This window comes from Eretmochelys imbricata, chromosome 2 (genome assembly GCF_965152235.1).
Source record: "Eretmochelys imbricata isolate rEreImb1 chromosome 2, rEreImb1.hap1, whole genome shotgun sequence".
In the NCBI taxonomy this organism is placed as follows: domain Eukaryota; kingdom Metazoa; phylum Chordata; order Testudines; family Cheloniidae; genus Eretmochelys; species Eretmochelys imbricata.
The window spans coordinates 51,551,609-51,566,294 of NC_135573.1; the positions used below are offsets into that span (position 1 = coordinate 51,551,609).

The 14,686-nt window shown below is 41.0% G+C and overlaps 1 protein-coding gene across 1 annotated transcript; it reads left to right on the plus strand.

Annotated features, from left to right (window-relative positions):
* The first annotated feature begins 698 nt into the window (after positions 1–698).
* Positions 699–5,570, plus strand: LOC144260343 (myelin P2 protein). Its single transcript, XM_077808946.1, has 4 exons — positions 699–771; positions 3,685–3,857; positions 4,121–4,222; positions 5,520–5,570. Exons 1-4 carry the CDS (start codon positions 699–701, stop codon positions 5,568–5,570), a joined length of 399 nt encoding a protein of 132 aa, XP_077665072.1.
* The last annotated feature ends 9,116 nt before the right edge of the window (positions 5,571–14,686 follow it).

Sequence of the window (14,686 nt, forward strand, 5' to 3'; positions counted from 1 at the left end):
CTGATCCATCCCATCTTCCATTCCTTGCAGGCTTTCTATTTTCTCTTAATAACCCTATTTGAGATGCTTGTCATCCAGCTTGGTCTGCAACCCTTCCCTATGAATTTTTTCCCCTGGCTTGGGATGCAGGTTTCAGCTAGCTTCTGCAACTTTGACAAAGTAATTCCAAGCCTCCCCCACATTCAGATCCTTGTGAGATGACCCACTGTGTGGCTTTAGCTTAATTCACTGGCACCAGGGTGACAATAGCAGTGAGGATGGTGGCAGAGGAAGATGTGGTGGTGTTGGGAGGAAGGCAGCATTAATGTTCACAGTAGGGTGGTGCCGTGCTTGGCATCATGATTTGTCTCAGATACTACAGCAGCATCACTGAAATGTTCTCCTGGCACTGCAACAGTAACCTCATGTGCTGGCCCCCACGCCCGCCTGATTATTCTGCTTTATTCAGTGGAGGAAGCAGTGGCAGGCACAACACTGAGTCTTGGTACTAACACAAGTGGCTTTGGACAAGGTGTGCATTGTCTTGCCCCTGATGTTGTTTCTCCTGGTTGGTCAGTCTTGAGAATTACAAGTTCAGGGCATCTTTATAAAGAAGCTATTGAGGCATGCATAGCTCACACAGTCCTTTTGCCACCCACTAAGAGCTGCTGCTGTCATTGCCTTTCTCCTGAGGAACACTGCCTCACAAAGCCAATATAATGTGCAACCGGTTTGTGGGAACCTGGAAGCTTGTCTCCAGTGAAAAATTTGATGATTATATGAAAGAATTGGGTGAGAAATGCTATTTTTATAATCTTTGTTTGGAAATGTCTCTTCTTCTTCTATTTGCTCCTGGAAAATGTCTTCTTCCCAGGCCTGGGGACTCTTCACTCTGGTTATATCTGTGGTGTAGTTCTTTATTTTTTTCCCTCTCTCTCTTCAATTTCAGCATCTTAAAATGAAAAGGAGAAATCTCTGGTTTGTTATAATAAATTTACTAACTACCTGATCTGCATCTCTTATTCCCATTTAATGAGAAATGGGGGAAAAAACATATTTTTTGTCCCTCTTGCATACACTGTTAAACTTAGAACTTACAATCACTTACTGTATTCCATCAACTTGTGATGGTGCTGCTGTCTCCTGACACTGAGCTTCCTGGGGTCTAAATCCATGAATGAATTCATCTGTTACTGAGCAATTCTGGGAATGAAACAAATTAGGCATTCTTTTTTTAGTTTAATACTGGCTTCATCATTTTATAATGATTGCACTAGCGGTCACTCTCAACATTACTGTTGTTATTGCTGAGACCTTAATTCCCTTTACTTTAAAGGTTAAAGAGAGTAGCAGAATAATTCCAATTGACTAACTACAAGCAATTTTGGGTATAAATTCTGCTAGGGAGGTTTTTGGGAAGATACCAGGTCTTAAGAAAATTATTTCAGCATTGAATATTTGCAGTGACTAATGTTGTACTTTACAAATACTTTGATCTCACTATACCTAGTACCTTTCATTGAATTTAGCACATCATAGAATTTACAAAGATGGTAACTATTATTATCCACATTTTACATTTAAGAAACCAAGATGCAGCAAGTCAGAGGCAGAATGAGGAATAAAAATCTCAGACTATTGCTCTAAGTAGTTGACCAGAATGTGGGCTGTGTGGTATAGTGAACCTTGTAAAAAGAGCCTTGTAGATGGCAGTTGTATTTGTAGCTTTTTGCTCCCATTTACTTTTATATTTGAATTTTTCTCTATTTGACATTTTACTTTTCACTGATGTTTAGTTTCAGAGTAGCAGCCGTGTTAGTCTGTATTTGCAAAAAGAAAAGGAGGACTTGTGGCACCTTAGAAACTAACAAATTTATTTGAGCATAAGCTTTCGTGAGCTACAGCTCACTTCATTGGATGCATTCAGTGGACAATACAGTGGGAAGATTTATATACATAGAGACCATGAAACACTGGGTGTTACCATACACACTGTAATGAGAGTGATCACTTAAGGTGAGCTATTACCAGCAGGAGAGCGGGGGGAGGAGGGGGAACTTTTTGTAGTGATAATCAAGGTGGGCCATTTCCAGCAGTTGACAAGAACATCTGAGGAACAGTGTGGGGTACGGAGGGGGGGGGGGAAGCTCACCTTAAGTGATCACTCTCGTTACAGTGTGTATGGTAACACCCATTGTTTCATGTTCTCTATGTATATAAATCTCCCCACTGTATTTTCCACTGAATGCATCCGATGAAGTGAGCTGTAGCTCACAAAAGCTAATGCTCAAATAAATTTGTTAGTCTCTAAGGTGCCACAAGTACTTCTTTTCTTTTTACTTATGTTTAGATATTCCAGAGACACTTAAGTGTTGTAACTACCCTTCCATAACAGAGAATACTAACTAAGAGTACCCCAATTAGTCTCTTGTATATTTTATGTTGTGAAGTACAAACAGAAATGTGCTAGATTCTAGATACTTTGATTCTCTACTACAGCTGGTTGAAAAAATTGAATTTTGAAATGTTTTGACTAGTAAAAGACAAGGGGAAAATGTTTCAAAAATATTTCTGTGAAAAACGTTTGCCACCAGCTCTATTCTCTACATAGGTGCAGTGCAGATTAATAGCTGCCTGTGTTCCTGCTACCTGAAAATACATAATTCTTGTGTAGTCAGTATATCCTGGTTTCTAACTAGACATACAGTATAATTCCAGTTATCTGAATTCCTTTTATCTGAAAATCCTAGTTTTCAGAATCCACAATGTGTCCCCAAGTAGCCCTATGTGAATTAGTCACCTGCTAATAACTTTTAAATTAGCCTCTGAGAGCCTCTTAGGGCAGGTCTACACTACATCTGGGGATCGACGCTTTGAGATCGATCCACCAGCAGTCGTTTTAGTGGGTCTACTGAAGACCCACCAAATCAACAGCAGATCACGCTCCAGTCAATCCCTGTACTCTACCCCCAACAAGAAGAGTAAGGTAAGTCGACGGGAGAGTTTCTCCTGTCAACCCCCCGCGGTGTATACCCTGCGGTAACTCAACCTAAGGTAAGTCGACTCCAGCTACGTGAATAACGTGAAATACATGAGTTGCATAGCATAGGTTGACTTACGGCAGTAGTGTAGACATAGCTTTAGTGCTAATCAATGACTTTGTATTTTTGCAGTGGTTTTGAGAGGTTACCTGCAGTTACTGAGACCAAATCCAGTTTCAGCAGCAACAGCAGCTTGGAAAGACTAATTAAATTATGTTTAATTTGAATTAATCAGTATTAAGTTATGTACACAATGATTCTAATACCACTCAGTAAAGTTGTTCAAGTTGTTTTTTTTACTCTTTTATAAAGTACAAATTATTAAGCAAACATCAGCATTACACTCTTCATTCCCCATATCTCTCTATCAGTGTAACTGCAGCTCAAAATAGCACTTCCATTTATCTCAATGCCCGGCTATCCAAAACTGTCAGAAGTCCCCCAGCCCATTCAGATAAACAGAAGTGTACTGTACATACACTGGACTGGGGAATGCCTCAGCCTATGAAATGCAGTTTTATATGTCGCCTCTGAATCTGAGGAATTAGTGTCACATTCCAAACTGTGGTATCTGTTTAAAAGGAAATTGCTCTGATGCTCTGTAAAGTGATAAAGAATTTCTTCCTTCATAGAGTATAATGGTATTTTTATGTCTGATTTGCAGGAGTGGGCTTAGCCACCAGGAAACTAGGTGGCCTGGCCAGGCCCAATGTGATCATCAGAATGAAAGGGGATGTGATAACCATCAGAACTGAAAGCACCTTCAAAAACACAGAGATTTCCTTCAAATTGGGCCAAGTGTTTGATGAAACCACAGCAGATGACAGGAAAACCAAGGTGAGGGTAATGATTTCCTTCAGAGGGTTTCTGATCTGCTGGATGACAAATGGGAGGATTTTTTTATCCTTAAAAGCATAAATCTGCAAACCATCAGTGAAAAGGACCATAAGAGGAGCAAATGTTGTGTATAAAACGAATGTTGCTGAGTGGGCTGTGTGCCGAGAATGTGGAATTTGCTCAATGTTAAGTGAATTGTCTCTTTAATATGCAAGGCTCTGGGGAAATAGTCACATTTTGACTCATTCTTTGGGTCTTTGCAGAGTGTCGTAACCTTAGAAAAAGGGTCGCTGGTTCAAGTGCAGAAGTGGAATGGCAAAGAGACTACAATAAGGAGAAAATTGGTGGATGGGAAAATGGTGGTGGTAAGTGACTAGACCATCCCTAACCATTAATCACTGAATGCTGCAACGATGTAGGCAACAGCTTAATAGTTTAAATCTAATTATACTGTCAATTTTCACCTTCTTTTTGGTTTCACTTATGACAGAAATAGTGAGAGAGTGGGGCAAGAAATGACTTTAGGAAGCAAGTGGGAATGAAGTAAACATTATATTCCACTCACACCTAAAAAACTCTCTATATTAAGGTGAAGTTACAGATAAGACTGATTCATAGATTTGTAGATGTTAGAGCTCGAGGGGACCATTGTGAACATCTATTCTAACCTCCTGCATAACACAAGCCAGAGGCTTCCCGGAATTAATTCTTGTTCAAGTCCAACAGCTATGACAGCACTAGAGCAGATCTTTTAGAAAAACATCCAGTCTTGATTTAAAAATTTGCCATTATGAAGAATCCACCACAACCTTTGATAAGTTGTTCCAGTAGTTAATTGCCCCTGCGCTGGTAAAAAATGTGTGCTTTATTCATACTCTAAATGTATCTAATTTCAACTTTCAGCCATTGGATCTTGTTATACCTTTGTCAGTAGACTGAAGAGCCCGCTATTATCGAATTTCTGTTCCCCATGTAGGTACTTAAAGACTCTGATCAAAGCACCCTTAACCTTTTCTTTGATAAAGTAAATAGACTGAGCTCCTTGAGTCTCACTAGAAGGCATGTTTTCCAATCCTTTAATAAGAGGGGCATGAGGGAACAGCAAGGGGTAGAAAGTGCTATATACAGCCTTCCCCTCCCACAGTCTTAGGAAGCTCCTTTGGTTTATTTGCAACTTATGAATTTTAGGTGATTCATCAGTCTCCTTGCAACGAAAAGTTCATTTTTCCATTGACAGTCCATATTTGTAATCTAGTTACACTTTGAACTCACTACAAGGAAGCGGGGACTTCTTTTTAAAATCAAAGCAGTCATGTGAACTTCTATATTAAGTTACAAGAGCTGATATTGTTGTCATTGCAATAATACTCATGAAGGCAACATGTGTTCTTGGAAGAAATTTGAAATCTGTGACTAGCTACCACGTCATGTCTAATTTTATGAAGTATGGTTTTCTTTAAGCACTCTTTTGAAAGTTTATGCTGTTGAAGTAGAATCCTTTCCCACTTGGAGGATAAAAAATAATTTTGCTGTTTGGGGATCTATATAAATTAATGAAATAATATATAGGAAATATTTCTATTGACTTCCTTGGTCTTTGGATTAGATGCTTATGCACTGTCATTCAGAAGTTTCTATTAACCCTTCTTTTTTTTGTCTTAGGAATGTGATATGAAGGGTGTTGTCTGCACTCGAATCTATGAGAGAGTGTGAGGAAATCCCATCTCTACACAGGACTAGAAGTGGCTCTGGAAACCCAGTTCAATGAGCAAAGCTCTATCTATTATGCACCTTTTTTTCTTATTTCCTTTATCAGGAAAACAACTAAATTATCAAATGATATTTCAAAGCCGTAGTGTAACTAATCCAAAGTATCGTGGTGTTTAAATAAAAGCTTCCGGACATGTGAAATGTAGCTTTTGTCTGTCTTGTAGAATTGTTTTGATTTCCTTTATTGGGAATTGCACGCCTTTCCTTAGACTCATAGATATTAAGGTCAGAAGGGACCATTATGATCATCTAGTCTGACCTCCTGCACAATGCAGGCCACAGAAGCTCACCCTCTCACTTCTGCAATAAACCTCTCACCTATGTCTGAGCTATTGAAGTCCTCAAATCATGGTTTAAAGACTTCAAGGTGCAGAGAATCCTCCAGCAGGTGACCCGTGCTACAGAGGAAGGCGAAAAACCCCCAGGGCCTCTTCCAATCTGCCCTGGAGGAAAATTCCTTCCCGACCCCAAATATGGCGATCAGCTGAACCCTGATTATGTGGGCAAGATTCACCAGCCAGATATCCAGGAAAGAATTCTCTGTAGTAACTCAGATCCCACCCCATCTAACATCCCATCAAAAGCCATTGGGCATATTTACCATGAATAGTTAAAGATCAATTAATTGCCAAAATCATGTTATCCCATCATAGCATCTCCTCCATAAACTAATGGAGTTTAATCTTGAAGCCAGATAGGTCTTTTGCCCCCACTGTTTAGTGATGATGTACTGCATAGAAGATATGAATCTACTTTCCTTGATGTATGGATGAACAAGACTGTTTCTGTTTGAAATGTTACAGTACAGACTGCAAGGCACTATCTTTCTTTGGAGGTGTTAAGACACTTTTACTGAAAGCATCCTATCTAGAATAATCCTTATTTCATGGCTTTGATATTACAGTTTCTCAAATGGTTTTACTATTGAACAGTACACATAAGGATATCATCCTTACCCTGCAAAACTCATAAGGCTCTCCATACAATGTATAGTGGTTGTGCTTGCAGAAGAAATTGCAGTACATCAGTATTACCACATTATTACTTCACTCTGAAATTCTAATCTGATCGCACAAGTTTATACCTTTAAATGTGATGTTTTTGCCATCTTGGCTCTTATTCCCAAAAACACTTCCTGGAGAAAAAACAGCATGTGTCTCATTCAGTATTTCTATCTGGGAAGGAATAGATTCTCTAATGTCAAATGTTTCTTTCACTGTGAAATGAAATGTGAAGTGCTGTCTTGAATCCATTCTTGAAATCCCAGATCGAGAAGCACTCGACCTTTAAAGGTGCTGAGCATTCGGGCTCAGATCCAACAAAGCACTTAAGCCTGTGCTAAACATTAGGCACAAGTGATCCCTGTGACTTCAATGAAATTACTCACATACTTAAAGTTAAGCATGTGTTTAAATGCACATTGTGCTCTGCACCTTGAAGGATCGAGCGCCACAAGAGAATACTTTCAGACTTTTAACTGCACATATATTTTGAAGATCATTTGAACACCAACTCTTCCTTTTCACTTACCTGACTTGACTTAGAGTTAAGCATATTGTGCTTCACTTCCAAGAACTAGCTTAAATGAAAGCAGAGCAGGAAAGTAGCATCAAAACCTATTCTTGCACATGGCGCTCACATTGACTAGAATGTGAGATGCACAAAGAAAATGCAATATCCTGAATTAGGTGGTCACATTCTACCATCAGTTTACACCCTATGAAGTTTCATTGGAGGTTTATACCAGGATAACCAGGGGTAGAATATGTCACCAGGGCCCAGATTTTTAAAGTTATTTAGGCATTGCTGTACTCAGTGCTGCAATGCCTTTCTAAAGGGATTTAGGTACTTAGCAGTCTAAATCCCATTAGCAGTCATGCTTGTAATTTACGTAACAAAACTAGACAACACCTGTAAATATATTTAATTGAGCTGCGTATTTGGCTTGTCAATACTTATTTCCTTTAGTTCTTCCACTTTGTGATGCCAAGTCATTCAAAGTGAGTACATCCAGCAGTATCTATTGACTCGTTAATCAGACTGACCCCTGTGCCATGACCCAGCTACGTGGGAAGTTAACACTGGATTACACGCCTTTTCCTGCTTGGCTAGAACTGATGTGATAGAAATAAGTGTTTACTTTGGCTTGATATGCAGCATAGCAGTGGCGTGAATCTTATGCTGGCCAGCTGTGTGACCTTGACTATATCATTTCAAGTCTCGGTCTTGATTTCCCCATCTGAAAAGTGAGGATAATTATATTTTCCTCCTTTGTAAAACACAGCGAGGTATATGGACGAATGCTCTCTAAGAGTTATGTATAATTATAAGGCTCCTATCCTGATTCCCTTAGACAAGTCAATGGGAATTTTGCCTTTGTCTTCAATGTGAACAAGTTCCAGCCTTAACATTTGTGAAAGTGAAGTATGAACACTTATGACCTGAAGCAGATATAGAGGTAGACTCATCCTTGCACTAGAGCAGGGTCCAATGCAGGGGCAGAAGGGAGGCAGCTTGTGCTCAGCATAAGGCCTGTGTTCATGGAGAGCACTAAACATTTCCATGTAGCCTCCTTCTTAATACACCATGCTTTCTGTACATATTGGGAGTCTTCAGTCTGCCGTGTGGCATTAGGAAACACTCAATATATAAGAGATACTGCTGATTTTAATACACAGGAGAATGCAGTTATAAACATTTAATACCAAGACTTTCCACATTTTTAAGAGGACAGTGTGTTAAAGCAATCACAGTACGTGGAACCATAGATCGACATTGCTAATATCAATACCATTTAAGTGGTCAGTACTCTGAGACTGTTGTGGGGAAAAATGTTAAGTGAGGCTTGTTTTAATGGTTCAGCCAGTTTTAGGGGCAGGGTAAACATACAGACTACAGCCAATTTCTGGAGTTGACTTTAAAGATATGAACCGCAGTTAAAAAAGAAGTGTGGCAGTCATATACATGTACACTGAGGATATGTCTACACTGGAGCTGGAAGGTGCAATCTCTAGCTTGTGTAGACATACCTGCACTAGCTCTGATCAAGCTAGTGTGCTAACAGTAGCAATGTAGCCATGCAGCATAAGCAGAGGGAAGGGCTGGCCACCCTACTATATGCCTACAGTCTCAGATGGGTTTGTACTCGGAGTGGCTAGCATGTCCTGCCACTTGCACCACCAAGGCTGCACTTCTGTTTTCAGTGTACTAGCTCAATCAGAGCTAGCAAGGATATGTCTACCTGAGCTGGAAATTACATCTTTAATAGATTCAAAGGCCAGAAGGAACCATTGTGATCATCTAATCTTACCTCCTGTTTGACACAGGCTATAGAATTTCCCCAGAATAATTTCTAGAGAATATCTTTTAGAAAAAATACCCAATCTTGATTTAAAAATTGCCAGTTATGGAGAATCCACCATGATCCCTGGTAAACTGTTCTAATGGTTAATTACCCTCACTGTTAAAAATTTACTCCTGATTTCCAGTCTGAATTTGTCAAGCTTCAGTTTCCAGCCATTGGATCATGTTATATCTTTCTCTGCTACACTGAAGAGGCCATTATGAAATATATGTTCCCCGGGTAGGTACTTATGGACAGTAACCAAGTCACCCTTTAACCATCTTTTTGTTAAGATGAATAAATTGAGTTCCTATCACTATAAGGCATGTTTTCTAATCCTTTAATCATTCTTGTGGCTCTTCTTGGAACCCTCTCCAATTTATCAACATCCTTCTTGAATTGTGGGCACCAGAACTGGATGCAGTATTCCAGCAGCAGTTGCACCAGTGCCAAATATAGAATAAAAATAACCTCTCTTCTCTTACTTGAGATTCCCCTGTTTATGCATCCAAGAATTGCATTAGCTATTTTGGCCACAGAATCACATTGGGAGTTCATGTTAGCTGATTATCCAATACAATCCCAAAATCTTTTTCAGAGTCACTGCTTCCCAGGACAGAGTCCCCTATACTTTAAGTATGGCCTACTTTCAGTATAAGCCCCATATCAGCCTCGCCATTATCTTGCCTGGGATTGATGACAGACTGACCGTCTTATAATTTACCCAGGTAATCCCATATACCCTTTTAAAATATTGTCTTAACATCTGCTTTCTTCCAGTCTTCTAGAACTTCCCCAGTGTTCCAAGACTTTTTGAAAAATTAGCATTAATGGTCCAGCTAGCTTCTCAGCCAGCTCTTTTAAAACTCTTGGATGTAAGTAATCGGGACCTTCTGATTTAAAAATGTCAGACTTTAGTAGATGCTATTTAACATCTTCCCAAAATACTAGTGGAATAGAGATACTGTTTTCAATTATATGACTACTTCATCTTTTTTCCCGAGATACAGAATAGAAATATTAATTGAACACTTCTGCCTTTTCTGCATTACTATTGATAATTTTAGCAGTTCCATTTAGTAATGTCTTCCAGCTCCAGTGTAGATAAACTCTTAGATATATACATATTTAGATTAGGAAGTTTCATTTCCCCATTCTTTGTACATCTATACATGTTTTTTAAAAATATATTGTCTCATCATACTCACTTTCTATTGGGAGCAAACAACACTGGACTGAATTCTGCTCTCCCTTTCACTAATATAAAATCACTGGTTTAACTAGGTGAGATGATAGTGATTTGTCAATAGATGTTGCTGAGGTTGCCTTGTTAAGGGAGTAGACTGGGGCTTGGGAGATCTGGGTTCAAGACTTGTGGCTACCTGTGTGATTTTGAGCAAGTCACTTAATCTCTCTGAGCCTCAGTTCTCATCTGTAAGAGTGCAGATTACAGCGCTTGTGTTGTCAGCTTAGGTTATAAAACTTTCAAAGTAGGCACCATCTATCATTATGTGCAGAATATAACACAATGGGATTCTGATCTCAGTTTGGGCTTCTCTAGGTACTAATGAAATACAAGAAGTAAATAGTAATAATGCTATAAATATATAAAATGACAGAGGATCCTAAACTATTAAAGTTAAATCCTGACCTGGCTCTAGATTCAAACTTTTCCAAAGTTCCAGGTGGTTTCAGTTAAGCCCCATCTCTAATCTTGCCGAATTACACTAGATCTATGATCATTTTACTAAAAGGAAAAGGAGTACTTGTGGCACCTTAGAGACTAACCAATTTATTTGAGCATAAGCTTTCGTTAGCTACAGCTCACTTCATCGGATGCATACTGTGTGCATCCAATGAAGTGAGCTGTAGCTCACGAAAGCTTATGCTCAAATAAATTGGTTAGTCTCTAAGGTGCCACGAGTACTCCTTTTCTTTTTGCGAATACAGACTAACACGGCTGTTACTCTGAAACCGATCATTTTACTGTTTGGAACATGATGAAAAGGAAAGCGGCCAAGCTGCAGAGTTTCTGTTTAACTGTCTTCTACAGTTAATGACAGCAATCAAAGTGCATGCCTCTTAATACTAATCTATTCACTTAACACTTCACCTAGTCCTTAAATAAGCAAGACCAGTTCTTGTGAACAGTTCAAAGCTAGTCACCAGACACATTGACATGGTGCTGACCGTACAGATCAGAAATGAAAATTTTCTGGGCTCTTTCCTCATGCATCTCTCTCCCAGAAGGTGACTCAAATGTTCCATTACATTCTAAATAAAGACAAGATGCAACAAATGAGAGTAATAAAAAACAAGACAGAAGTAGGAAAGGAGGACAAAGGTAACAATATCATGTGGTTATATAGGCTATTAGTGGACCCAATTCAAAGGCCACTGGGAGACTTTCCATGGACTTCAGTGGATGTACCATCAGGCCTAGTGTGCACAGCCTGATGGTCCTGAATCATCTAAACTTTTTAAAGTTATAGCCTTCAAGATTCCCTATCAAATCATAAACTCCAGTGCTCCCTGGACATTTGCCGTCCACTCAGAAACCCTTATCTTGTGTTCACTGTCTGCAATTAATTCTTTATGGGTTTATTTGTCTTTCCTTGTTTTATCCCTTTCACTGGTATCTGGCTAACCCCTCACACCCTGCCCCTTCTGCCTAGTGGTTTTTGGGTTTAATTTTCCCCAGCAATTTAGGGCCAGGGTAATTGCTGCTTTAGGTTTTTAGCTCCTGAATAAATGTTACTACTTGTTATGAACTCAGTATTTGGCATGTTCACTCTACACAAGAGTCATTTTTAAACTGTCCTGGGAGCTGGGATTTTTCCAGAACCGGAAAAGTGCAACTTAGCTGATAGTGAAGAAAGCAGAGACAGCTGGAGTAGGTGCTACATTCAGTCAGTGCCGTGAAGAAGCATTTTATAACACTAACCTCCTTAAAGTACTGCAGGGAGAATCAGGAGAAACTTGAGGCTTTCTGAAACCTCACGAAACTTTATAGAAACATATTTTTCCGCAGAAAATTAGTTTTTCTCCACTTCTATGCTTCTTAAATGGAACAGGTGCTGTTGGGACATACACCATGATACTCGCAACAAACTACATCGATACATTTTGGTCTACACTTCGACCTGTGCTTACACCCAGACAAGCAAGTTTATTTGCTCTTTCCCCATCCTATGGGGCTCACAGTCAGGAACTTGGTTAATTCACAAACACCCTTAACTCATTCTCAGTACTTGCATATACACACTAGTCTATTATGCAGCACTAATGGCCGGATCCAGTGCCCACGGAAGTCAGTGGAAAGACTCCCTCTGATTTCAATGGCTTTATGTCCCTTACCATGCCAACCTACTTATCCTGTCTGTAACACTTGTACTTTTTCAGGGCTCTGCGGGACTCTTGGTTGCCCTCAAGGAATACCTGTGGCACTAGGGGCAGGCACAGCACTGCCATCATTGCCCTTCTCTGTCCTTCCTGTCATCCCCTGGCATAGGATTGTGCCAGGGTTGAGAAAGGCAAGTGAGTGGGCATGGCCATGGCATGTGGTGTTCCAGTTTTCTTGGCATGTAGATGACCCATAGGAGGCAGTATCGGGGCCATTGCAGCCAGAACATAAATTAGAGCTGTCCTGAGGATGCTCTCACTCATGCCAGGGGATGGGAAAGTCCCATGTAAAGACAGAATGCAAAAGTAGTTTAAAGCCACTGGTGCTGCCTCCGTGTCCCTCCCGCCACCTCTCACACACATCTTTTTCCTGTACAAAGAATTGAGACCACTGATTTTAATGTGTGGATATGACATAGCAGGGCCTCTCCCCATCTTAACAAGCACTCACTGCCGTTCCCAATGTTCTTTAAGTAGATTTATTTGTCCAAACATAAACACATAACACAGTTCCTCAGCTCGCCCTTTGTCCTAGGATTTCACAGCCTCCCGTCCCAGGGGAATCTGGTAATCCTGCTTCTTGCAGCTTCCAAATCCCAGCCAGCTCCATTCTCACAGTCAGTTCTCATTCAAGCAGCATTGTTCCACCTCTGGAACACCAGACCCAGGGTTACCGCCCTCAGCACCTAGCCCCTTGTTTCAGGGACCCATCACTGGAGTTAGTTCCATTCCCTGTGGATCCTCTCCCCAGCCATAGCCTGCCCCCATCCTTCTTCTTCTTCCTCTACTTCTTCATCCTGTATTTAATGGCATTGCAGACTCACACTGGGAGTCTATGACCGCCAGGTGCTGGATTTCATGATCTATAGTTACAATCTCTTCCTTGTCAAGTACTTTTTAAAGAAATTGTAATATTGCTTGCTTAATGGTGCCCCATTTTCTTGATGTTCTTACAAGGTATTTTAGTGTAAACTTTGTCACTTCTGGATGTCTGAGTTTGTCATACAAAACCCCCCTACAAATGTTATGCTCTTTAAACTCCCAGAGGATGTGATAAACTATTTTTTTTACCTTGTTTGTCTCACACTGTCCATCTTTGTATTTGTTAATTAAGGTCAAGTTACTGTTTAAGCCACAGTGTCTGGTAAGTACTCGAAGTAGAGATACCTCACTCTTTCTCTCAGGCTCTTGCAGTATGTCAGCATTTTCAGTTCTAGGGCATAGATCATGAAATCTTTTCCCCTTGTTTCTTTTGTCCAGTCTTCCTGCCACTCGTCTCTTAGTTCATTTTTAATTAGCTTTCTAAATTCCTATTTACTTAGAGCAGTGGTCATTAACCGGTAGATCACGATCGACTGGTCGATCCTGGAGCCACTAACAGTCGATCACAATCTCAGGCCGCTAAAAGTCCGGCAGTGCAGTGGGGCTAAGTCAGGCTTCCTGCCTTCCCTGGGCCTGCACTGCTCCTGGAAGCGGCCAGCACACCCCTGTGGCCCTTGTAAGGGGTCTCCATGCGCTGCTCCTGCCTGCAAGCACCACCCCGCAGCTCCCATTGGCCGGGAACAGGGAACTGCAGCCAGTGGGAGCTGCGGGGACAGTGCCTACAGGGAGTGACAGCACACAGAGCCACGTGCTGCCCCATGGGCCACATGGGCATGCTGGCCACTTCCAGGAGTGGCCTGGGGCCAGGACCAGGGCAGACAGGGAGCCTGCCTTAGCCCTGCATGCCACCACCAGGGAGCCACCCGAGGTAAGTGCTGCCTGGCTGAAGCCCACACCACTCCCACACCCCAACCCTCAGCCCTGAGCCCCCTCCTGGAGCCAGCACCCCGCACCCCCTCCCGCACCCGAAACCCCTGTCCCAGCCTGCTGAAAGTAAGTGAGGGTAGGGAAGAGCGAGCGATGGGAGGTGGTGGGGGATGGAGTGAGCAGGGCAGAGCCTCAGGGAAGTGACGGGGCCTCAGGGAAGGGACGGGGTAGATCCTGGGTTGCACTTAAATTCAAAAAGTGATCTGGTACATAAAAAGATTGGAGACCACTGACTTAGAGGAATCTCTATGTCAAGTTTTTCATCTTTTACAGTATTTTTTGCTACTTTGTCAGCTGCTTCACTTCCTGCTATCCCAACATGTGCTGGGATCAATGCTGTTTCAATGTTTGAACTCCCATCTGTGCCAATTCTGTTGTTAGTAATAATATTTCATTAATTATATCAATACTGCTATCTGAATTCCCATTTTTGTTAGCCAGTAGTCCTGGCAGTGAATCTGTCAGGCAGGTTACACATCTAATATCAAGTATAATACCAACTTTA

What these genes read in the sequence shown, in the direction of transcription:
- LOC144260343 (XM_077808946.1), top strand. Translation starts at nt 699, where the DNA reads ATGTGCAACCGGTTTGTGGGAACCTGGAAGCTTGTCTCCAGTGAAAAA. An exon ending in TGATTATATGAAAGAATTGG is followed by an intron (nt 772 to 3,684) that starts GTGAGAAATGCT and finishes TCTGATTTGCAG; the next exon opens with GAGTGGGCTTAGCCACCAGG. An exon ending in TGGATGGGAAAATGGTGGTG is followed by an intron (nt 4,223 to 5,519) that starts GTAAGTGACTAG and finishes TTTTTGTCTTAG; the next exon opens with GAATGTGATATGAAGGGTGT.